Below are 23753 nucleotides of genomic sequence, written 5' to 3' on the forward strand. Positions count from 1 at the left end.
AGTCATCTGAAGCGAGTTGACCTTCAATAATCGTAGCTCTAATCATCATTGCGGCCCTAAAAGATGTGCGATCCTAAGATAGAGAAGTGGAAAATAGAAATCTAGATGACCCCTTACTGGAATGCATATCAGATGCAAAGTCCGAAAAGTTTTCTTCTTCGATCTCAACCCACGTCTTCTTTGCTGAAAGCTTAATTTTGACACATTTCTTGTAGTGTTGATAGAGAGGCTTTACCAAGTGGGAGCCACCAGTTTTTGGCGTAGCCTGCATTATAGGAACATCACGACTAATAACTGGAGTTGATTCAAGACTTGAGGTGATTATCTTATTGTATTTCTCTGTTATAGTGGTTATGATGGTGTTGATGTCATTGGAAGTCATCAATTTTGTTTTTGTTGGTGTCGTTGATGTTGACTAAGAGATAGGAGGCTGAGAAGGTCCCACCAATTATGATAGAAATTTGTTGACAACAAATTTCTCAAATATACCTCATGATTCATAAAATAAGATTGCAAATGATTTTATATTGATTTGATGAAAATGAGAGTACAAATCTCAGTATTATCCTCTGATTAACAGTCAAATGTAAAAAAAAAATAGTGGTGACGATGTGTGTGTGTGTAGTTTTCTTCTCTCCAAGCTTCGCACGTGATCAACTAAGAATACGACTTTTGACATGTAGATGATTGCTTTTGAGGCTTGATTTTCTTTAGAGATTTATATAGATTTTCTTTTTTATATAGATTTTCTTTTCTTCATGCTTCGCATGTTATCAACTGAAAATGATTTATTGACTTTTGAAGAAGGGCTTTTAGGCTTGATCTTCTCTTGAATCAGAATCCAAGTTTCTTTTAAAGAGATTTGCTTTGTCTCTAGAGAAAGGTTTGAGAGTTTCTTTTTCTCTAGAGGGAGAGCTTCTATTTTTTTAGAGAAAGTGATCTAAGATCTCCTTCTGAATGCCAAGGCTCTGGTATTTGTAGAATCAGGTATAATGATTTTTCAATTTTACCCCCAACTTAAAAGACTTTAATAAAAAAAATTTGAGGTCAAAAGAGTCTCTTCCCAAGTCAAGTAATTATAAAGACTTCTTAGTGGGTTTAGCCCATCTTTATAACTATAGGACCAAGATCAAGTTGTTTAATGATTTATCAAACCCATTTAGTGGGCTTTGATGGTTTGATTGTGGATTAACCCAACTTACAGGTGTGTGGGCCTACAACATGATTTCTATCACTTGGACAAAGAAAAACCAATAAATTTTATTTGTAAAAATTTAATTCCATGCCATAAAAAGCAATTTATAACAAGCATGCCCAATTTAGAGGTATAAGGCCCATTAGTAGTCTCAAGGACCCTTTTTATTATTTATGAAAAATAAAAAAAGGTTATCTGTAAATTTGAGAGAATTTAGAAACTAATATAAAAAAATTATTCCTACAGGTTTAAACCCATTTTTTTTATAAACGTCAAAATTTGTTTCACCCTCCTAATCTAAAATAACCATTTTCTTGTAACGATTTTCTCCCCTACTTAGTTTGAACCACGAGTACACAAGGGTCTAAGAAGTATTGCCTTTAGGATATAGAGAAGCTTACACTTAAGTTGTTAAATCAGATTATGCATGATTTGATTTAACCTAGAACATTAAAAAATTATAGAGAACTGAAGATGCCAATTACGTTTGGAAATAGGATAACTGAAGATTTTTTTGGTGTATAAAACTGATTTCTTGTTGGTTTTTTTATAGTTTTTTCTATGTTTGCTGACCAAGATGATGCATACATGAAAAGTGCAAAGTGAGTCACAAAACGCCCTAAAGGCCCAATTGCTCTTTAGCACGACGAGGGTGCACCACCTCGAAACATCATATCAAAGCTCTAAAGATATGGCACAAAGAGAACTAACTTTTTTTACTCCTTATTAGGTATTCCACATCCTTACTTGTGATCAATGTGGAACTAATCCTTATACACAAAATAATCCCTAAATTTCTAACTTAAAGAAAACAAATTAAAGAACAAAAAAACAAAAGTTATTTATATATTTTTGAAAATTTTCAACAGTTATCGCGGGACGTTAATTACCTTGCATGGCTTAAGAATTTATCATTGGGTTTTTTCTAAATCTTAGAAGAAAAAAAATTAAAGGTAAGAGCACCACAATTTCTCATCCATGAAATAATCATCTCATAATAAAATCAAACACACCACAAGAAGGAAATGAAATCAATATAAAATTTCCATTTTAGATGTGTATTTCTAACGAAAAATCATTTCTTGAGAAAATGGCCCACAAAAACCACAAATCCAGAGAAAATATTTGTTGTTGTTTGATTGCACTATGAAAATGGAAAGAAGAGAGTTGGCTTTTAATTTAGAGTGAGACTTATCAAGAGAATAAACTAATTAGGTTTTCTTGTACTTGAGACAAAATCAATTTTTCAAGGAGACAATGTGTGGCGAATACTTTCCCACCTTGATAAAAATTTATTTTCTTTAATAAAATAAGTTTTAATTAATTTGATATTTTGTTATCTATACCACATTCTCATCCTCCTTCTAAGCATGGTTTTAAAAGACGTAATGAACCACAATGATCAAACTAGGGAGTCGGTGTGAATTTTCCATCACAGTGACTAGTTCAAGATCTAAGATGAGATGATTAATCCAACATTTTGATAATTTGGGTGGGTTTAGGATTTTGATACTTTCACCTAAAATAATTAATTTTAATTATCTAAATATTTATGATCGTTGTTAAATGAATATTTATATATTTAAATCTATTTTAACAAAATGAGTCAATAGATTCAATTCGATACTATTTGTAGTGTGATGAGAAATCGAGTTTGAAAACCATTTTTTGAAGATGGCTAAATGTTCTAGCACGGTTTTAGATTTCATCTGAGACCAAGATGACTTGCTTAAGTTATTTCAGCATTGTTGAAGAATGTGTATTCAATGTGAATCTTTCCACATTCTCATTTGACAATCGAGGTGATTCGGGTGATATTTTGAAGATCGTAAAGTTGAGTTAACAAAATTTGTCTGACTCAATCAGATTTACGTGAATGAACATCTTCTAGCCTTTCATATTTTATAAAATGATATTTTAGGAACTCCACTAGTTAAATTGGTGATATTAGGTTTACCCACTTGCAAAATGTAAAATTAGGTTTACCCTCCTTGACCTTAAGTCCAAGTTGATTTGTTTTCTTCATGATTTAAGGTGAAATTTTGATTTAGTAATTTAAGCCTTTGATTGCATTTTGAAAAAAATAATAATCAAAGTTTCACCCTTAAATCCTAAAAAAAAAAAAAAAAAAAAAAAAGCAAAGTTGACTTATGGTGAAAGGAGTAAACCAAATCATGCATTTTTGCAAGGGAGTAAACCTAATATAAACCATTTAATAGGGACTTTCCTAAATCATTAAAATACCCTTTTATAAAAGAAAAGAAAATTATAAATTTTGAACCTAAATGCAATTTAATTTTTAGAAGAATTATATGAATGTATATTAATAAAAAAATGGGTGGGTTCCATTGAATCAAGAAATATGACTTAAGAAATGATGCAAGAATTTGACTGTGTAAACATAAAATCCAAGAATTGAGATTTTTTGGATAATTTTTTTTTTTTTTTGAATTATTAAATTTTATGTTCACATGATGAAGATCTTAACTGTCTCATATATTGGGTCAACCAAACCCAATCCTAAATAATCATAACAAAATTAAGAATGTGATTATTAACTTCACCGATACCGAGTCAAACAAGCTAGGTATCAGTGAGTGACGAGATGAAATGCAAAATACCGAGTTTTAAAGCAGATGGTTGCCACTGCCACAACAAGTCGGTGTCAGAGCACCAAAGTTGAAGTTGCAGAGGAAACAAAAAGCGCGCGAAACTCTGCTTCATCTCCGCCATGCCTGAGCTTCCCGAAGTAGAGGCAGCGAGAAGAGCAATCGAGGAGCATTGCCTTGGAAAGAAGATAAAGAGCTCCATTGTTGCAGACGACTCCAAGGTCATCGATGGTGTCTCTCCTGCTGATTTCCAGGCTTCTCTTCTCGGCAAAACCATCGTTGCTGCTCACCGAAAGGGCAAGAGCATGTGGATCGAACTCGAATCTCCCCCATTTCCTTCGTTCCAGTTTGGTCAGTTCATTCAAACCCTAGAAAGAAATTTCACCTTTTTTTTTTTTTTAGGGTATTATTTATGGGACTGTACGTCTCTCCTTTGATTAATAGACATAGTTATTAGTGCCTGGTTTATAAGCTTTGGTGGTGGTTCAGGAATGGCCGGTGCAATATATATTAAGGGTGTAGCGGTTACAAAGTATAAGAGGTAAGGCTTCCTGACCCTTTTTTTTTTTTTTTTTTGTGTGTGTGTGGATAATTTAAAAAAAAAATAATCCGTTACAATCGTAGAACAATTTAGACGTCAAGAACATAGAAGCCTTTATAATTAAAATATTAGCTTTGATCAAGGTTTAAAATTTTGTCTTGAAGCAATGTTTTTTATCAAGAGAATAATCGATACTGTCTCTCAACCGAAACATTCACATAACATTTAATGTTTGGTATCGATCTTGACTGATCCCGATCCTTTGAACCATGCTTTGATTATTTCCCTCCCTTCCTCAAATACCCTTTTATTGTGCTTCTTCCAAAGGTCACGATATTTTGCAAATGGGTGCATTTTCCAAAGGGTTCGACTGATTAAATAGATGGTGGGTACCATATTTTGGATTTTGATCGATTTAGTTCACGGATAGTGTGCCTGTTGCAGTGAAGTAGTAATTAATCAAATTTTACAAAAGAATTTGAAATTTTGGGAATTTTTTTTTTCTTGCTTTTCGATAATCTTAAATTTCTGACAATTAAAAATTTATCCTATTCTGGCCAAGTCTTTTATAGAATTTATAGCATCTTTAGGAGAAATTTTGGGATTATGTGATTCCATTTTTTATTTCAGCCAGGAGTTTGGAAATCAGAATTTAATTTAAAGTCTTAATTGTATATCTGATTTTACTTGTTTTTACGTACTATAAAGTTTTTATCATCAAACTCTATTAAATTGCTTTTTAGTTATGCTTTATCTGTCCGTACTAGATATATGTCTGAGCATATTGCCGGCCTGCATAGGAGAGGAGCTACTGATCTTGCAGTGGTCCTTGAGATTTGCACTGCACAAATTTCAGAGACCATCAACCATCTGGATCCCAGAGAGGATGTCCTCAGGATGATAATATCACTTTCCTATTAAAATTATGGTGCATACACTAATTCAGTACAAGTTTGGATTTTTTCATAGTATTTATAGTTATTTTTATGAACATATCTGATGCAAAATGACACCTTAACATTGTTAAGGCGACCCCTTTATGCCACGACATCCCATCAAAGATTCCTGAATAGAGTGGCACCTGAGAAAACACAAGAAAGTGAGTCTTCCTTACAAAGTCCTAGTGTTTATGCTATCGAGTTTCTACTGATTTTTCTAATCTAATCTGTATTTTTTTTTTTTTGGAATGTTTCTGGACCCAAAAATAGTAATCTAGTAACTTTAGGGTTTTAATGAGCTCTTTGCTTTTGTAATTTTGAAGATTCAGGTTGATTGTAGAATTTTTACTATTTTAACTTAATGAAATTGTTATTTGGTAGGGTTGAGCAGGGACTTGTTTTGAATTAATTTATGTAGGAGTTAATATGGGTAGGACATTTATGTAATCAGGAAAAAAGGTGATTGGTTGGATAGGATTAATATTACTGACCCCAATATTTGGGGAAAGTTATGTATGACTGTGATGGTGATAAAATTATGTCTAAATACACTCCATATTCTTATTCCTGGTGTAAGACCCACAAGGTATGGTTTAAATTAATGAATGATCCTGAATTGGATAGCCTGATTTAACTTGGGATTGTCTAGCCCCATTACGTTAAGCTCATGTGACACTAAGTCAAAGTGACTTGGGTTTGTCTTGCTTCTCATTTGTTCTACGATCTTGACTTGGTCTTACTCGATTTGACTTGGACTTAACTCAGTTTAGACTCATCCTTTGTATGCACTTCTTCTCACATTAATTCTAGTATGGATCTTTTCAGTCAACTTGGTCTTGACATTGGACAGTTAGGATGCTTGAGTTCGAGACTTAAAACATACCATTAGGAGAATATTTTTAACAATCCAACCGCAATGTGAATAGTCCATGAAGTAGGGACCATTCTTACAAATGATCAGTCCATTCCTATGTAACTAGTTCGTGGGTTCGCTTGGTTTGACTTTGAGTTCACAGTTCGCCACTTTAGTACAAACCCAGTTCATAGGGCTAGGCAGTGATAATTCATTTTGTTGGTTTGCTTGGGTTTGCTAGTTCGATTTGCTTTTACTGTTAAATAGAAAGAAAATAAAAAATCTAGATTTGCTTTTCTTATATATATGGATTTTGTTAACGTGTGCCCTAAGGGCACAAGTTAAACTGCAATAAATACACTTTGGAAATTGGAATTCGAGGGTATTTTGGTAAAAAGTAATTTTTTGAAGGTCATTTTCGGTACAAAATCCAATTCCCAAAGTTTATTTATTGCACTTTAACGTGTGCTCTTAGGGTACACATTAACAAGACCTTATATATTTTTATATACATGAAGGAAGTGAAGATTCCTAATTGAATTTTTCAAAAGGATACACTGCATCTTCACCATTTGGTTCTTTGAACCCAATGGAAAAAATTCAGCGAACCAATGGTTTGGTTCGCAAGTTGGTTCATATGGGGTCTATGCATTCCATGAACCCAATATGAACCATACCAAGAACGGGGTTCATTTCTTACGGTTCTTGGTTCGGTTTATTATGAACTAACATGGTAACATAGGTTCATTATAACGTTCCCAACCTCTTGAAATGTTGACTTGAATTTGTAAAATCTGGACCATCCAATAAAAGTGTTAGTTTACATCAACTTTTCATATGGTCATTAATGTCAAAGTGGGCTGGTTTTTGGGGATGATGATCATTATTTTATTTTATTTTTTTGATAAGTATGATGATGATCATTATAGCCAGGGCAACCCCATAGTTGGGCTGCCAACATGATCTCTATGTGAACCCACCACTAGTAGTAATAATAGAGACTGTATACCTATTATCTTTCTCTATTTGTTGAGTTTGAGCCTAATGGCACAATTTGTTTGTTACTAGTGAATTAACCTATTAGTATGTCGAAACTGGAACGTATCCATGCATGTGGAGGTTTCCAATTATTTATTTTCATGAGTGGTGCTTACAGGTCTGCAGTAAATGATACTGACGAGTGGCCTTCCAAATATTCCAAGTTGTTTATAGAAGTAAGATTAATCATCTTTCCCCAAGAAATAATTTTACTTTTATTTATATTCATGAATTAAATGATATTTAAGTTTTTAAAACTGATTAAAGTTACACTTAATTTGCATTGTGGCGTTTCATTGAACTTTTTTTCTGTTGTCTTGGTCTAGAGTCCTTGAAGTATTGGTGTTTTGTGTCTAACATGATATTACTATTTCCTTGATACATAAAAACTTTGTGTGTGGAAGTTATGATGTTTTATATCAATGTTTATAGATGTTGAAGCGTGAGGCAAGGTGCTCGACTTGCACCTCAAGGCATAAAGTGTAAGCCTCACACGTAGGATATTTTTAAATAGTTAAAACAATTAGGATAGCCACCCCATATTTTTAAATTTCAAATCCACATAATCAAATTCTAAGTTTTTATACATCACAATAAATAATAATATAAAATACTGTTTTTTATATTTAACAAAAAAATATTCTATATTTGAATAGTTGAAAGTTTCTACAATAAGTAATTATTTTATGTTTATAGCAAAAAATATAACTAAATATTATTTTTCAATAATTCTCTCTGTATAATGCTAAATACCACAAAAAATTATTTATGAATCAAATCAACTCAATGATTTTCATTACATATATAACTATTTTGTATTAGAATTTAATTTTAAGTATTCCAATTATGTTGGATGCTGATAGCAACAAAAATGGAAGTAAATAAGAAATTTATAAAATCTTAGTGACAAGGAAGTGAAGAAGCAAATAAGGGCTTTAGACCCATAGCTTAGTTGGTTTGACATATTGCAAAACAACTTAGAGGTCGTGGGTTCAAGTCCAACTTACCCATCCAAAAAAAAAACCAAAGAAGTGAAGAAGAAAGAAAAGAAACGAAGTAGAAGTGTTTAAAAATATATTATTTAAAATAAAATAAAAAAAACTAACATGAAGCGTAAGACTCGACCATGCGTATGCCTCAATCACGCTTTACACCGAGCTGTATGCCTGTTGCGCTTGGTCTGAGGCGTAAGCCTTAGCTACTTCTAGGTTTCAACCTTACACCTCATGGGTGTTTTTAATGAGCCTCATTCCGAGGTGCTCCTTATGGCGTAAGCCTCACATGCATGTACAATGTAAAAAACATGGTTTTATATAGTGATCCAATTTTAACTTATGTAAAGTATTTGCACTTTTGTAGAGTGCAAATTCTTGATTTTTCGAGCTCACCTTTTGGAACAACTGGGGGGGGGGGGGAATCTTTTTGGCCCATGGAATAAATGTTGGTGATAAGGTTGCAATTATAGTTTAAGACTCAAGAAATTTTTTTACTGAAAAAATATGATCATGTGATTAAATGGAATTTCCCCCCTTTTTATGAATATGCGATGGACATAACTATTCAATTCCAAGTTCACTTTGTTTTGAATACTTAACCGATTTCGAGTTAGATTGCTAGGCTTGTCATCAAAATGCATCTTCACTTATGTCCACTTATTCTCTTGGATTTTAACACTTTCTCCATTATTCTTTCATTTGTTGTTCATAACAAGAGGCCAATATTTGTTGTTTGCAGCTAGATGATGGTTTAGAGTTATCATTTACTGATAAAAGACGGTTTGCAAAAGTCCGCTTGCTCAAAGATGTATTATTTTGATCCCATGTAATTTTTTTGTTCATAATGTCATGCTCTTTGTCAGGTTTTCTCCTTATTTCTTGGTGGTGGTTTTTTGTAGCCAGCATCTGTTCCCCCAATTTCTGAGCTAGGTCCAGATGCATTGTTGGAGCCTATGACAACAGTCGAGTTTGTTGAATCCCTGAGCAAAAGGAAGATTGCAATTAAGGCTCTATTACTCGATCAGGTTAAAACAGATTGCATACTCTCAGGGCTCTGCCAATTGTTATGCTTATGTGCTTGCTGAGTAATGCATAGAATTTCTTTAGTAACTCGGCACTATAATTAAAGAGGTTCCACTTTTGTATCCTATACACTACTTTTGGAAACTTAAGAAGGTTCAGGTACTACTGTACTAAACTAACGATAAATGAACTATTGTTTGCCTAATTTGCTTCTAATGAGTGCACATCAGTGTTACTCTTTAAATAGCAGCCCTCTTTTCTTTTACAATATTGATTCCTATAATTTGTTCTTAAATGTTTGCACATGAGGGGATCATGCTTACATTATAATTAAAAAAGTGGATTGACCCGCAGAATGCTCACATCTTAAAAAAGTGGCTGAAACATATCTGCAATTGTAAATCAGTATATAACTTTTTCCATACTGAGGTGCATTATACAATGTTGACCATATTGAGGAACTGTCAAAGGTTACCTTGGACACTATCACAATTAGAACAATTTTAGTTTGTTGAAAATAAGTAGTGGCCTAGTTCACATGTCACATTTGGAACATTGCTTTGGTGCTTTACTATTTCAATGATGACTTTAAACGACTTCCACTATGCAGAGTTTCATTGCAGGCATCGGGAATTGGATCGCGGATGAAGTACTTTATCAAGTTAGTGCATTCTCTGCCTCTGGCGACATCCTGTTTTTTGTTATTTACATTTGCAATTTCATTATGCTTATCATTTCTTCCTTTTTGTTGATGAGGATGGGCTTCCATGCAATTCGTTAATTCATCAATGAATTCAAACTTTGGTAACATATATATTTGTGTTTCCTTTTGTAATGTATTACTTTATATTGATATGGATCCACTTCCATATAAATTCATTGATGAATTCAATGTTTTGTATCTTTTCACTTAAAATAATGTTCCTTTCAATTTGGTGTGGTTGAAAACTGGTATGGCTTAATTTGGGAATACGCAGCTTCAAGGGCATTTCTCTCCACACCACCACCATCGCACAGACATGCACCTAGATATAGGGTTTTGTATGATTTTGTTTTCTGCAGTTTTATTGTTTGAATCCATTGTAATTGGTTTTAGTCAGACAAACTAAGAATAGTTGTGCAAGTCCAAACAAGAACATTGTCACCATTGAATTGTGAAGTTTACGGCGTAAGTTATTATTATACATAATTTTTTTTTTTGGATAAATATTATTATACATATTACATAATAAAAGCTACCAAAATAATGCACACAATTAAAGTTAAAATGCATTACTGACTATGATTTTTTTATTGGTATAAACGTGAAGGCGGGGTTTCAGGTCTGTGGTATTGGCACTATCTATAAATTATGATATGGGTGTCTTTTGATTGGATCTAATTGTCATAATAGTAGATTTATTATGTGAATCTTCATGCCGATTATTTATGAAAAAAAACTTCAATCAGTGGTGAATCATGAGCTGAGTATCTTTGGATTTTCTTTAATTTCGTAATTTATATACTTGTAAGTGAAATCTTCAATTCTCTACAGCTATTTCCTTGATGGTTGGTTGATGATTTTGCAAAATCAATAACCCACTTATATGCTTGCATGTTGATGAACTAGTTGTGATATGTTGAACTATGAATTGACCTTTAATTCTTTCTTCTTCATTTTTTTCATCTTCTACATTTCTTGGATTCATTAGGCCCTACATTGCTCGGCCTAGCACAAAGTGGTGAGGTGTAAGCATAATAAAGTATTAAGATTTGATATAAGGATTAGAATTCAAAGTAGATTAGATTTTCTCTATTATAATTAATTTAACTTTCTATGTTTGGTTGTGTGATTTTTTATTTACATCCTTCTCGAGGTTTTGCGTTTGATATGTGGAGTTTTTTTTTATGTTGACGTGGTTTTGGATTAGAGTAATGGAAATCTGTTTTTCTATGTATTTTAAATTGTAGTTAATATTGTTGGAATGTATGGAGTTTTGGTAATTGAGATCCTCTTGTTTCCAGATGGAAACTAATTCAAAAGGTCTAAAGGCAAGTTGGAATTCTAACCATCACAAAATATGGGTTGAAATAACTCTAGACTTGGTGAGAAATTTGTGTCTAAAGGCAACTGATTCTATTAAGAGAAAGAAGAAATTTCTAAGGGCAAGTTGGTCAGAGAGTTCCCTGTGTACAAAACAAGTCTCTATATCATCTTCAACATCTCAAAGTATAAGAGAGGATAAGAGTCCATCTCCCAACTAACTCTATTGCAGTCTCTGGTATTCACCAACATCTATGTCCTTGAATCCTTCTCACTAACCTGAGCCAGTGAACTCAAGCCATTTTCACTAGACAACGGCATCTCAAATTATCCTTAAAATTTTGAGAAGTGACTTTTATCTTCGCTTCACTCTCATCCGTCACCCTTATCAAGCCAGATATTGTAGCAACTACTATGTTGCATTTTTTTTTCGAGAACCGTGTTAATTGTGTGTTTGAGTTGGCCACTACTTTCTCATGTTTCAATCGAACATACAAATGGTTCTAATATGTAAATGACTGTTACTTCAAAACAATGGAGTCTTGATTACCAACATTCTATTGTTGCCTCACAGGCAAGAATTCATCCGCAGCAAATTGCTTCCAACTTGTCCAAGGAATGCTGTGAATCTTTGCTCAAGAGCATCAAAGAGGTGGGATTAGTGTTTTGGCTTGTATTGTTTTCTTGCACTTACAGAATTTTTTTTCTTCAAAAGCAAGCATTCATGTGATCTTTATAGCAAATATGGAGTATACTACTGTAGGTTATAAAATTTGCCGTTGAAGTTGATGCTGACTGCAATCGCTTTCCAATTGAATGGTTGTTTCATTTTCGGTGGGGGAAAAAGTCTGGAAAAGTGAATGGTAAGATAGTTCTATTATATATAATGATCATTTTGATAAATAAATCAGTTGATTTTACAGGTCATTGAAAAGGCAGTTGAAGTTGGAGCAGATAGTAGTCAGTATCCTAATAATTGGATTTTTCATTCTCGCGAAAAGAAACCTGGCAAGGCATTTGTTGATGGTTTGATTCCTGACTTTAAATAATGACCAGTCATCGCATGACATTTGTTGATGGTTTCATTCTCTGATTTCTGAATGTTCAGGATTTTGATTCACTTATATGGACTTTAAATATTCAAAGTCCATCGTAGCCTAAATCACCTAATCCTTTATGTATCTGCTGATTTACTTATACTGACCTACGTGGCATGTAGCTCACAAATATTGTCGACTCAGGGGCTGAGCCAGGATTTTCTTTTAGTGGGGGCAAACTTATAGTTCATTGGAGGGGGAGGGGGAGGGGGCAAAAATTGGAGGGAGATGAGGGAGTAGGGGCAACAGTGTCAAATGGGGCATGTCAGTAGTTCAAAATGCAGGGGTATCTCAAATTTAAGCATAAATTCAAGGGTATCTAAAATGTCCAAAATAGTTGAGTGGGGGCAATTGCCCCCAATGTCTCCTTACTAGCTCCGCCCCTGATTCTCGTGTGCCACATCCTTTTGGCCACCAATCCCTCAAACTTTTAGCCGATTTCTTGGTTGACCTCTACACCTAAAATCAGCTTGATTGATGATTTATAACCGTTGGATTTGAACATTTTTCATCTACGGCTTCAAACCGTAATATTTTTTACCTGTTCTGGTTCAAACAAAAATGTGGATCCTTTGTTCAACCTCAATGAATTATCATCCAAGTGAGTTTTTGAAGATTTATTTGATCTTTCATAAATCCTACACAAGACCCAGTTCTTGAACTGTCAAGAAGAAAGGAAGAAGAAGAAGCTGGTAAAAGATAGGCTTTCTACTAAAGCATAAACCCAAAATTGAAATATCAATTCCACTAAGAAAAAAAGGGTGGGGGGTGATTTTGGTGTAGTATTTCTACACACAGCTCTGATTTTGGTTCACGATCGAAAATGCTTAGATGCAATGTGTAGAAATCATCAATCAGGCTGATTTTTGGTCTAAAGGTTCACCAAAAGTTTGATGGTTTGGTGAGCTGGAAGAGGCTCACATGACAAAATTTGGCATGACCAATAATGGGTTCTTAAATTCAAGGAACCTTTTTTCTATTTTCAAGACGCCTTTGATTACCAAAAAATGAAGAAATTGAAGCCTTTGTGCTTTCCATCTGATTGCAGGGGAGGAAATTGAATTTATCACTGCAGGTGGTAGGGTAAGTCATTCTAGAGCACAGCCTCTATTATTCTGTTTGTTTGCTTTGAACTGTTGATTTTATGGGTTCATCTCTTTGACCTCAGACAACAGCCTATGTACCAGAGCTACAAAAGCTAACTGGAACCCAATCGGTTAAGGCATCACATAAACCAAGAAAGCAATCTTCTGATAGACATGTCGAGGAAGAACCCGAAAGCGAAGAGGATGAAAAAATAAAGTTAAAGAAAGGCAAGAAGAAAACTAAAGGTGAAGCTAAGCCGTCTTCCGCGAAAAGGAAAGCCAAGTCAAAAGACAGTGATGATGATGATGACAATGATGATGATGATGATGATGAAGATGAAGTGCTCGAGAATAAAATGGCGAAGGTGACTAACAATAAACAATCGAAGGAGATGAAGTCATCGAAGAAGCTTAAAACCAGTCAGAAAAGTACAAAATTGAAGAAAAAACTCAAGTAAGATTCTATGGAGATGGTGTAGAGGACTGTGGTGAGGTTTACAGAAATTGAAACCTTTATCCTTTTTTGACATGCGCTTAATGAATATTGGTGGAGACTTCACCACCCCTTTCTCCCAATTCCGTACTTTGGAAGAAGTAATTGAAGGAAGTTTTTTGCAGATCTTACTTTACTTGTTGGGGTTCGATATTTAAACTATAGTTTTTTTCTTGGTAGTAATGCTTTATATAGTGGTAATGGTTGCTTGGGCTGAGTACTCAGTCCTTGTTTATCAATGATAGCCTCTCAATCTTGTCATTCCTCAGGGTTTTGACTGAAAAGAAGAAAACAAGAGGGTTGGGTTTTGATCCAAAGATTGGATTTTTCTAATCTCAATTCAGGTTTGACATGCTGAGATGGGAGAACTAATACTCTGCATCACCAACTCAAGTGAAACTAATTTTTGTAAGAGATTATGGGAGTTGTTGATCTTTTCTCAGGCAACTTCATCTATGAGTAGGGGTTCAACTTGAAACTCTCAAGTACAAGTCAGAATTCTCTGAGTATTGCAATAATTTATGATTGAGGAGATGAATTCCTATTAGTGCAAATCAAACCGGTTCTAATTGTGCTAATGTTAACGTCTCTTTGAATTTGTTGAAACTGTGATTCTTTGGGTTGGGGAGGGGTATTTTTGCATTGTATTTCACAGAAATCTGTACAACCTATATGATATGAAGATCACAATAAAACAATAAGTTCATTCTGAAACTTCTAAACCTACCAACTGCTGGTAAGAGTTTATTTTGAAATGGATGTTAGTAGTTTCAGAAATAGATGCTTTTTGGAGTGGACACAAGTGACAGTCCTTACATATCTTCATATGGGTATATAACACAGACCTGTGTAGAAAGATTGCGTGGCAACTAGACGTGCAACTTGGTTCGGTTTGTGTCTAAATTGGAACCGAACCAACCCAAACCATACTAAGGTCAGTTTTGTTCGGTGCCAATATCCTATAAATCTAATGTGAAACAACAATTTTTTATGAAAATAAATAAATAACAACATAAAATTTCATATAATAAATCCTTAATCTATTCATAATTATTTATCTATAAAGAAATTATTATATTTCTCTATTTATTTATTTATTTAATAAGGGTTTGGTTCTCCTTTTTCTTAAGCCAGAACCAAACCACAACTTGTTCCAAACCGAACCAAACCAGTCCAAATCTATCAGTATTGTTTGGTTCTCAGTTTGAACTGGACCAAGTTGCACCCCCTAGGGGAAATTGTTTACAAATAACTAGTCTCATGGTCCCCCTAGATACATCTAGGTATCAATCCAGAGGGGTTGACTCAATGAATTTCAGACCGATAAGTGGTTAATGTCTCTGGGTCATGAGTTTGATACCTAGTATGAGCCTTAATTCCTTATGGGCCACTCGCAAAGGTGCACCCTCACTTACCTGGTGCGTGTGATGTGCGGGTGTTGCACGTACCCCGGGACTAATCCTTGGACAAGCCCAGGTACGGCCTGGTCTGATGTCTACATGATATCCGGTTATAAAAAACATCTAGGTATTTGATGTTTCATAAAATTAAGAGAAAATTAGTTAATGCACCTTGTGGTAGGGACTTCAATCTAAATCGGCTGTAACTTTACAGTTCGTTAGTAGTAGTTAACTTTTTATTTGTTAATGCCCCTAACCTTAATAAAAGTTTTAAAGAACCAAAAATATCCCTCACTTTTCTTAACACATTCAGTTTTTGAACGAGCATTGCTCTCCATTTCGATGATTTATGAATCTGAATAACTAATGGAGACCTAACTCTAGACCCAAAATCATATCTTCATACTTTACGACATTATTATAACATTTGAAATCTGCTTTGTAAGGAGAAAATGACTTCTTCACTCGTTTATGTTTTGAATACAATTCTTATCTCTCCATCATGGAAATTGTAGATGTAATTTCTTGTAGTACCTCAAGATCTTCAACGTATGCCTTGAATCTGTAAATCCTATGCTCCTAGGTGTGCCTGCAACACAACCTCTCCGACGCCCTAATCAAATTTAGTGTAAAAATTTGCAGAGTTTCTGTATGTAAAAGGAAAGCAAACCTTTTGCGCCATTTTTCTCGCTTATTATAGAGATCTCATCTTGATCTTTTCATATCCTCTGCTGATGTCATCTTCCTCTAAATTCAGAGTTTTAGTTGGAATGTATCTCCTTTTGAATCACGTCTGGGTTTACTAAACTAAATTTATCAACGGATTCCACATATCTAAGATAATTCCTGATTTTTCGTCAATTAGATCCCTTATATTTTGAGTTTGAATCTGCTTTGTTTCTCTGACCCTGAGATACGATTTTGAGTCAAGCATTGGTTTTATCTCTTGTTTTATGTTTCATTTGGACACATATGGTCGTGTCGTTACTTCATGACCTTGGGGCTTGATTTTACCCTTTGCTACTTGTCATCATCAATGTCATCACAAAAATAATCACCCACAATTACTCCTTGTCGGGGGTTCGAATTCTATTTGAATCACTGAGATCCGAGTTCAACATCTATGGCACGTGGCCTCTCCCTATTTGCTTGTGTGCTTTAATTGTAGCACCAAAACATCCTTAGGAAGCTAAAACGACATAATGATGAATATTTATTTTGGTAACTCAAAGGCTGTTTCGTATGCGAAACCTGATATCGATGCACTTATTACACTTTGCACGTGTCCATACTTGACTGGTTCTTTGGGCACGCTTGTTTTTATTGGTCGCATCGATCGATACATCTTATTATTGTGGAAGCTGCTCGTTATTGTCTCTTTCTTTTATGCCATCTTGCCCATTAATTTTGAATCAAGAATCTAGATGAATTTTGGTCTATAAATACTCTCAAATCCCTCATTTTCTTTTATGATCTATTTCATTCTCTTTTCTTCTTCTTCACCCTTTTTATGGTTCACTGCCTAAGCTTTCATTCAAATTTTCAGAGAGGTTTAAGGAGTTGCTTGTCTTGAATGCCTTCCAATTTTAGGTAAAAATATTTTTCTTTTAGGGGTTTTCTTTAATCGTCTCTGTTTTCTTCTTGAGTTTCCTCTATGACTAAGGGGAAGTCTTATTTCCCTTCCTACCCTCCCATGAATGCGATAAGGGATGCTTATGGCCTTCCTGAGGAGGTTGAGACTTTCTACACTGAGGAGTCCCCCTTTTCGTAAGATTTTCCTTGGTATACCACACTGGTGTTTTGGGAATAATTCAAAGTTGGCCTCTGAGTTTCGCTTAGTCTGCTTCACAGGGAGGTATTAAACTATTATAGGAGGGCTCCAGGTCAGATGAGTGGTAATTTCTACCTACTCATGCATACTATCGAGTAGATTAATGCTTGGCTAGATGAGGGTGAAAAGTTCAGTTTATTAGATATCTGATCTTACTTTACCCTCAAGAGGTGCCTTGGGAGGAAGGGCTTCTTCTATCTGACCAAGAGGAAAGGGAAAGCCCCCCTTTTTGTTCTACCCAACTAGGATAAGGATTGGTTCCTGTTTTCGATAAAATTGGTCGGGGAATTGGAGCGTGCATTTGGGAACGAAGGTCCCTTATTTCTTTCAATACTTTCAACCAAACCAGTAAATGTCTCGACCTAGTGTTATTTTCTTTTTTGCAACTATGCATACCTATTACTTAACTTCATCGTACCTTTTCAGATCCAAACAAGGACAAGATAGTTCTAAACTCAGTTGTCATCGCCAACCTCTTAGCTGACACTGTCCTTTACAACAAGGTTATCGACTTCCTTTCTACCAAGGTTGACGAGGTTGTGAAAAGGAGCTCTCTAGCGCATCCGAGACGAGGAGGAAGATTTTGGTGACATGGCCTTCATCCTCTCTAGAGCTTCAATTAATGACTCCGACATCGAGTCAGATGTTCAGAAGACTCAATCGACTCCTCCTCCCACTGCTATAACGGCTGAAAAAGAGTCTTCGAGGCCTTTGAAAAAATTGAAGAAGGGTGGCTCAACCCCTTCCATTCATATGGAGATAGTCCCTCCTAAGGAAAAGGAAGGTTTTATTGTTCGTCCTTCTTCTTTTTCTATCACCCCATACTCTGGCAAAAGATTAGGCTCGAGGGGTTCTTATATCTCCGGGGCCCCTTCGTTGGTAATCCCTAAGGTTGATGACCTTCAGGTTACTGACCAACATTCTACCTTCAACAACTTGTGCGTAGTGAAGGCAATCATGGAGGCTGCCTGCCTCTTGAGGGATCTGGCCATCATAGGTCAGAGCTGCACTGATAACCCTTCAAGGTTCATCAATGATGTTTTTCGGGCCCCAGTCATGGTAAGTTTTTAAATAGATTTTTTGTCATTTATTTTTTTATTTTCCTCGACCTTTTGCTAATTCTTGTTATTTTGGAGGTTCAACACAGACTAATCAGGCTCGATCAATCCTAAGATGGCGTTATTTCGACGAAAGAAAAGGCTGAGGTAACCGGCCTGAAGCTGCTAAAAGAAAGAGATAATCTTCAGGCTCAGATCAAAAAGTGCAAAACAAAGCTCGAGACTTTGAACTAGTAGCTTCAAGCTGAATATAGATTTAGCTCCCTATATGAGCCCAACCTTTAATTGTAAATTGACCTCTGTTAGTCAAGCTTGGCTCCCTACAGAAGCCCCAAGGCTTTTGTCATAAATCGACCCCCTTATGGCCAATCTTATTTCCCCTTGCAAGCCAAGACTTTCGTAAACCGACCCTTTTTTAGTTAATCTTAACTCCCTTTTCGAGCCAAGGTTTTTTTCGTAAATCAATCCCTTTACGGTTAGGCTTGGCTCCCTTTACGAGCCAAGGCTTTTGTAAACTGATCCTCTTACGGTCAGGTTTGGTTCTCTTTACAAGCCAATGCTTTTTTCATTAACCGACCTCCTTATGGTTGGGCTTGGCTCCCTTTGTGAGCCAAGGCTTTTGTCGTACAAATCGACCCCCATTTGGTTGAGTTTGGCTCCCCTTGCGAGCCAAGGCTTTTGTAAACCAACCTCTTTTCAATCAGACTTGGCTCTTTTAGTGAGCCAAGGCTTTCTTAAACCGACCCCCTTACAGTCAAATTTATGCTGAAAAAAGAAAAAAAAAGTAGCATAAGGATTGATAATAATGGGAACAGTCTTTATTGATAATGTTTCTTTAAATTAAAAACATTCCAAGGCGAAGAGATTGATTCTCCAAATACTATTTGTAGATAATATGCCCCTATCGTTTCAAGCTTTTGAACTACATATGATCCTTTCCAATTTGCATTGAGTTTTCTACTACTAATCTCTCGAGTGTTCTGGAACACTTTCCTCAACACCATATCTATTGATTTGAAGGTCTTTTTTGTACTTTCAAGTCATATGCCCTATTGAGTTGTTGTTGATACCGACCCAACCTCTCGAATGCTCACTCCCTCGTCTCATCTAGCAATCAAGATTTCGAGCTATCAACTCCTCATTTGTCGTGGTTTGGGCGACTTGCATTCTTATTGTTAGTACTTGTATCTTGGTAGATATAATTGCTTTTGAACTATAGGACAATGTGAATGGTGTGAATGTTGTTCCTCTCCCTAGGGTCGTTCTATAAGCCTATAAAAACTAGTGGATCTCGTTTATCCATTTTTCATTGTGCTTGGTCAATCATTTCTTTAGGTTTTCCAGTATAGTTTTGTTTGATGCCTCGGCCTGTTCGTTCCCTTATGGGTACCTTGGTGATGACTACTGAGACTGAACCTCATATTCTTCACAGTAAGTGTAGACACCCAAATTTGACCGGGCCCTCGACGCAAAATGCCCCAAAAATCGAAACAATTTGGAATGGGCTCCGAAGTCCAAACCTACAAAAATCCAATTTATTTTATCACTATTTTTCAATAAAATGGTCCGAGACTTCCCACGTGGCCTACGGACCAAAAATTCCTCACTACCCTCTCAACCCAATACAAGCCCAAACTCATTCTTATCCTACACTTCCCAACCCAAACTAAACCCATTACCTAAGCCCATTTAAATTAACCCTACCCATCAAAACACCAAAGCCCAACTTACAACCTAAAACCCAACCATTATTTAATCCAATCCATTACCAAAGCCCAAAGTCCAACTCAACCCAATCCAACATCACAACCAATCACCACAATCATCAAGGTGTGACACATGTCATCACCCCATCTCACCTCCCTCATCCCCAACCTATCCCATCACCTTTTCTTTAAATATCATCTACCCACACCTTCAACCTACACCTCTCCCCTAACCTATTCTATCCATTCTCTCAAATCAAACACTTACAACCTACACCTTCCCCTAACCTACTACCATCACTCCCTACTAACCAACTATCACTCTTCCCTAATTTATTCCCATCATTCCCTATAAAACCTACATCTACAACCTAAACCTACACCCATCATCTCAAATCAAACACTCATCATTTCCTATCAACTCATCTCAACCCCTCATTTCCACCCACTATGACACATGTCATCATCCCCATCACCCTTCCAAAATATCATCAACCACCTCCTTAAATCCTCCATTCTTTTAAACCAAATATCATTTAATCACAACCACCATCTTAAACTCACCTCACCAAACACTCAACCCAAATGGGTTGGGTAGGATCCAACCCATTTGGGTCAAAACTCACCCATTTAACCCCCCTTCCCTAAATACCCTCCAATCTCCTCTAAATTACACCCATTTATTTCTTAAACTCATAACCATTCTATCATTTTTCTTTACTTCACCCCATTATACCCTTAAAATAACCCTACAACCTCTATAAAAAGCCCATCACTCTCAACTCTCAATCCCTAATGAAAATTTGACAAAAAACTCTAAAAAAATCACAACTCACCTCAACTCTCAACTCTTACTCTACTCCATAACCACCATCAATTCTCAACTCATCTTACCACTCTCAACTCTCAACCTTCTCTAAAACAAATCAAGGAAGAAAAGAAAAGAAGACTCAAAGGGGAACATCAAGAAAAGTAAAAAGAAAATCAAGATTGAAGCAAGGTGGGTTTGAGAAAGGAACACCCATCCAACTCCCCTCTTCTACTCTCCCCTTCTCTACACATTTGCACACACTACTATGGTCTAAATCACCCAAGGGCCCCTTCTTCATAAATGTGCCCTCAATGATTTGACCCGATATCGAAAGCCCCTCACACTTGAGGGCACACATCGATTTTCTTTCATTTTAATTTTCTTTTTATTTCAAAAAACCGAATCCGAGGTTACCACATTACGTGGATGGAGTAGGGTGCCTAACACCTTCCCTACTTCATAAATGGACCCCCTTACCTTCGAATCAAAGGTTGGACCGAGCATGTTATATCCATACGAGAGTCATCAAAGTGTCAAAATGACATGTTTTTTCAAAAATACAAATTCGGGTGACCATTCACACAAATTTCCGAAAATGAATGGTGACGACTCCAAAACACCCCAAAGTGGAGGGATGTTTCAAAAATGTCGAAATCCCATGTCCACAGCTTGACGACTCCACTGGGGAGTCAAAACTAGTGGATCCGACCCTCTTTCAATTCAGTCATTATTTCTATTCAAAAAATGTGTTTTCATTTCCGTATTTGTGCTTACCTTCTAACATTTTTCATGTCTCTTTTTTCTATTTTTATTTTCATTGGAGAATGCTTGTAATATTTACTTATTTCGTGCTTTGTATATGTGTTTTATTTTGTTGGACAAGGGATGTAAGGATGGATACGTTTTGCAAAAAAAAAAAAAATGCACGCACATGCACATGTGATTCATACCCCTATGCATAATCCACCCCCTTCCTCTTTAAATTTCTAACCCCGGATGCCGGTACTCTCAAGCCCCCGAGATCGCTATTTTGGGTGGCTGGGAGGAGAACATCCACCCTATTCACCAACCTAAGATGGGTGCACTTCGGTGTCCATCAAGGTTTGAAGAATGGGTAGTCGGAAAACTACCTACAAACCGCATGCATCGAAGCGTAATTAATAGACAAAGGATACTAAGGTTTCCAAAACTTAATTCCGTATCCATCCCACGTGTGTGTGTTGTAATTTTATTTTATTGATTTTCTTGTAGCCCACAATGGCAAGTTGTATAGATATTAGGAAGTTTCCCGTTTTACGTGTTGTTTTATATCCCCCTAGGTAAAGGGGGAAGTCGTTTTATTTATGATTGCATCATAATAAAAAATGACATTTTTTGTGGCCCAAGCCAAAAAACAGAGGCTATGTGCCTCAAAACCCAGAAATTTTGGGCCAAAATGGGATGAGGATCAAAAGTAGGGCAACTTTGGAAAGTTAGAAAAGGTTTTGGTCCGTGTTTGAAGCACGGACTCAAGCAAAATTGTTAAGTCCGTGCTTAGAAAATGGACTGGGCAAATTTTTTTAGGTCCGTGCATGAAGCACGGACCAGTGTAAAAAAAAAAAAAAATTCTGATGTTCTGGTCCGTATTTGAAGCACGGACCAGCCAAAAAGTGTTAGGTCCGTACTTGAAAAACGGATCCAAAAAAAAAAAAAATAATAAATAATATTTTTTTTGATGTTCTGGTCCGTATTTGAAGCACGGACCAGCCAAAAAGTGTTAGGTCCGTACTTGAAAAACGGACCCCCCCAAAAAAAAAGTTTTTTTTTTTGCTTATTTTGTTCCTTATGTCAGTCCTGACAAATTTCCTTCTTGGAGTTTTTTTTATTTCAAGTTTTAAAGATAAAAAATGATTAAATGAATTACTTTTTTGTAAAACTCAGGGCCTACCACACATAATTGATCCCGCTCAAAATGGATTTTGCTCAACGTAGCTCACTATCGATGTCGGTCATAATCAAACCCGTCCTTCACTAGGTATCCATACCAAGCTGGGTCCACGACCCAGATCCATGTCAAACTGGGTCCACGACCCAGATCCAACCAAACTGGGTCCACGACCCAAACCCATGTCAAACTGGGTCCACGACCCAGATCCAATCAAACTGGGTTCACGACCCAGACCCATGTCAAACTGGGTCCACAACCGAGATCCAATCAAACTGGGTCCACGACCCAGATCCAATCAACTGGGTCCACGACCCAGATCCATTTCAAACTGGGTCCACAACACAGATCCATTTCCAACTGGGTCCACGACCCAGATCCAACCAAACTGGGTCCACAACCCAGATCCATGTCAACTGGGTCCACGACCCAGATCCATTTCCAACTGGGTCTACGACCCAGATCCATGTCAACTGGGCATGACCCAGATCCACTTCAACTGGGTCCACAACCTAGATCCACAACCAATCGAGTCCACGACCCATAGCTAATCAAGTTCATGATCCATCTATGATCTAACAAAGATAACAACTGATCAATCGACTCCAATGCATTCGACTTTTTTTCAAAAAAAAAAAAAAAAAAAAAATTCAAAAAAACACCAATTGCAGTCCTTGATCAAAGTCGGTGCCTAGAAAGATCTTACCCTGTTGATACGAGGGGGATAGACTACGTCTATTCAGGGAACAAGGTGATTTAAGAGTGCCATTGTGCGCCGCCTCTTCCTTGGAGATCTGCCTGGCCGACGATGATTTCGGAGAACTGAATTGGGGACTGCCAAAAACATGGGTTATTCTAACTCAATTTATCTCGGAAATTAATTTTTTTCAAAATACTTTCCCGACTCCGTGTCAATGCTAGCTCCGTACTGATGAAATTACCTTTTTCAAAATGTTTTACCGACTTCGCGTCGATACCAGCTCCGTGCTGATGTAATTTCTTTTCAAAATATTTTATCGACTCCGCATCGATGCCAGCTCCGTGCTGATGCAACTTCTTTTCAAAATACCCTACCGACTCCGTGTCGATGCCAGCACCATGCTGATGAAATTACCTTTTTTCATAATACTTTC

General features: G+C 36.2%; 1 protein-coding gene across 3 annotated transcripts; it reads left to right on the forward strand.

Annotated features, from left to right (window-relative positions):
- The first annotated feature begins 3820 nt into the window (after window positions 1-3820).
- Window positions 3821-14021, forward strand: MMH-1 (MUTM homolog-1). 3 transcript variants are annotated; one of them, XM_086417977.1, is made up of 11 exons: window positions 3821-4155; window positions 4294-4345; window positions 7293-7350; window positions 8909-8977; window positions 9069-9194; window positions 9803-9853; window positions 11790-11867; window positions 11979-12049; window positions 12139-12241; window positions 13361-13395; window positions 13481-13728. In XM_086417977.1, exons 1-11 carry the CDS (start codon window positions 3927-3929, stop codon window positions 13512-13514), a joined length of 906 nt encoding a protein of 301 aa, XP_086274103.1. In that variant the 5' UTR covers window positions 3821-3926; the 3' UTR covers window positions 13515-13728. The 3 variants fall into 3 exon arrangements, with proteins under 3 accessions (XP_086274103.1, XP_086274102.1, XP_086274101.1); XM_086417976.1 differs by lacking the exon at window positions 12139-12241 and having other exon boundaries at window positions 3826-4155; window positions 11979-12078; window positions 13481-14021; XM_086417975.1 differs by lacking the exon at window positions 11979-12049 and having other exon boundaries at window positions 3831-4155; window positions 13481-14021.
- The last annotated feature ends 9732 nt before the right edge of the window (window positions 14022-23753 follow it).

This window comes from Akebia trifoliata, chromosome 12 (assembly GCF_017979445.1).
Source record: "Akebia trifoliata isolate Shusen 1 chromosome 12, ASM1797944v1, whole genome shotgun sequence".
In the NCBI taxonomy this organism is placed as follows: domain Eukaryota; kingdom Viridiplantae; phylum Streptophyta; class Magnoliopsida; order Ranunculales; family Lardizabalaceae; genus Akebia; species Akebia trifoliata.

Coding starts and splice junctions, on each gene's coding strand:
- MMH-1 (XM_086417975.1), top strand. CDS start 3,927: ATGCCTGAGCTTCCCGAAGTAGAGGCAGCGAGAAGAGCAATCGAGGAG. Junction 8,978..9,068: donor AAGTCCGCTTGCTCAAAGAT/GTATTATTTTGA, acceptor GGTTTTTTGTAG/CCAGCATCTGTTCCCCCAAT. Junction 11,868..12,138: donor TGCTCAAGAGCATCAAAGAG/GTGGGATTAGTG, acceptor TTGATTTTACAG/GTCATTGAAAAGGCAGTTGA.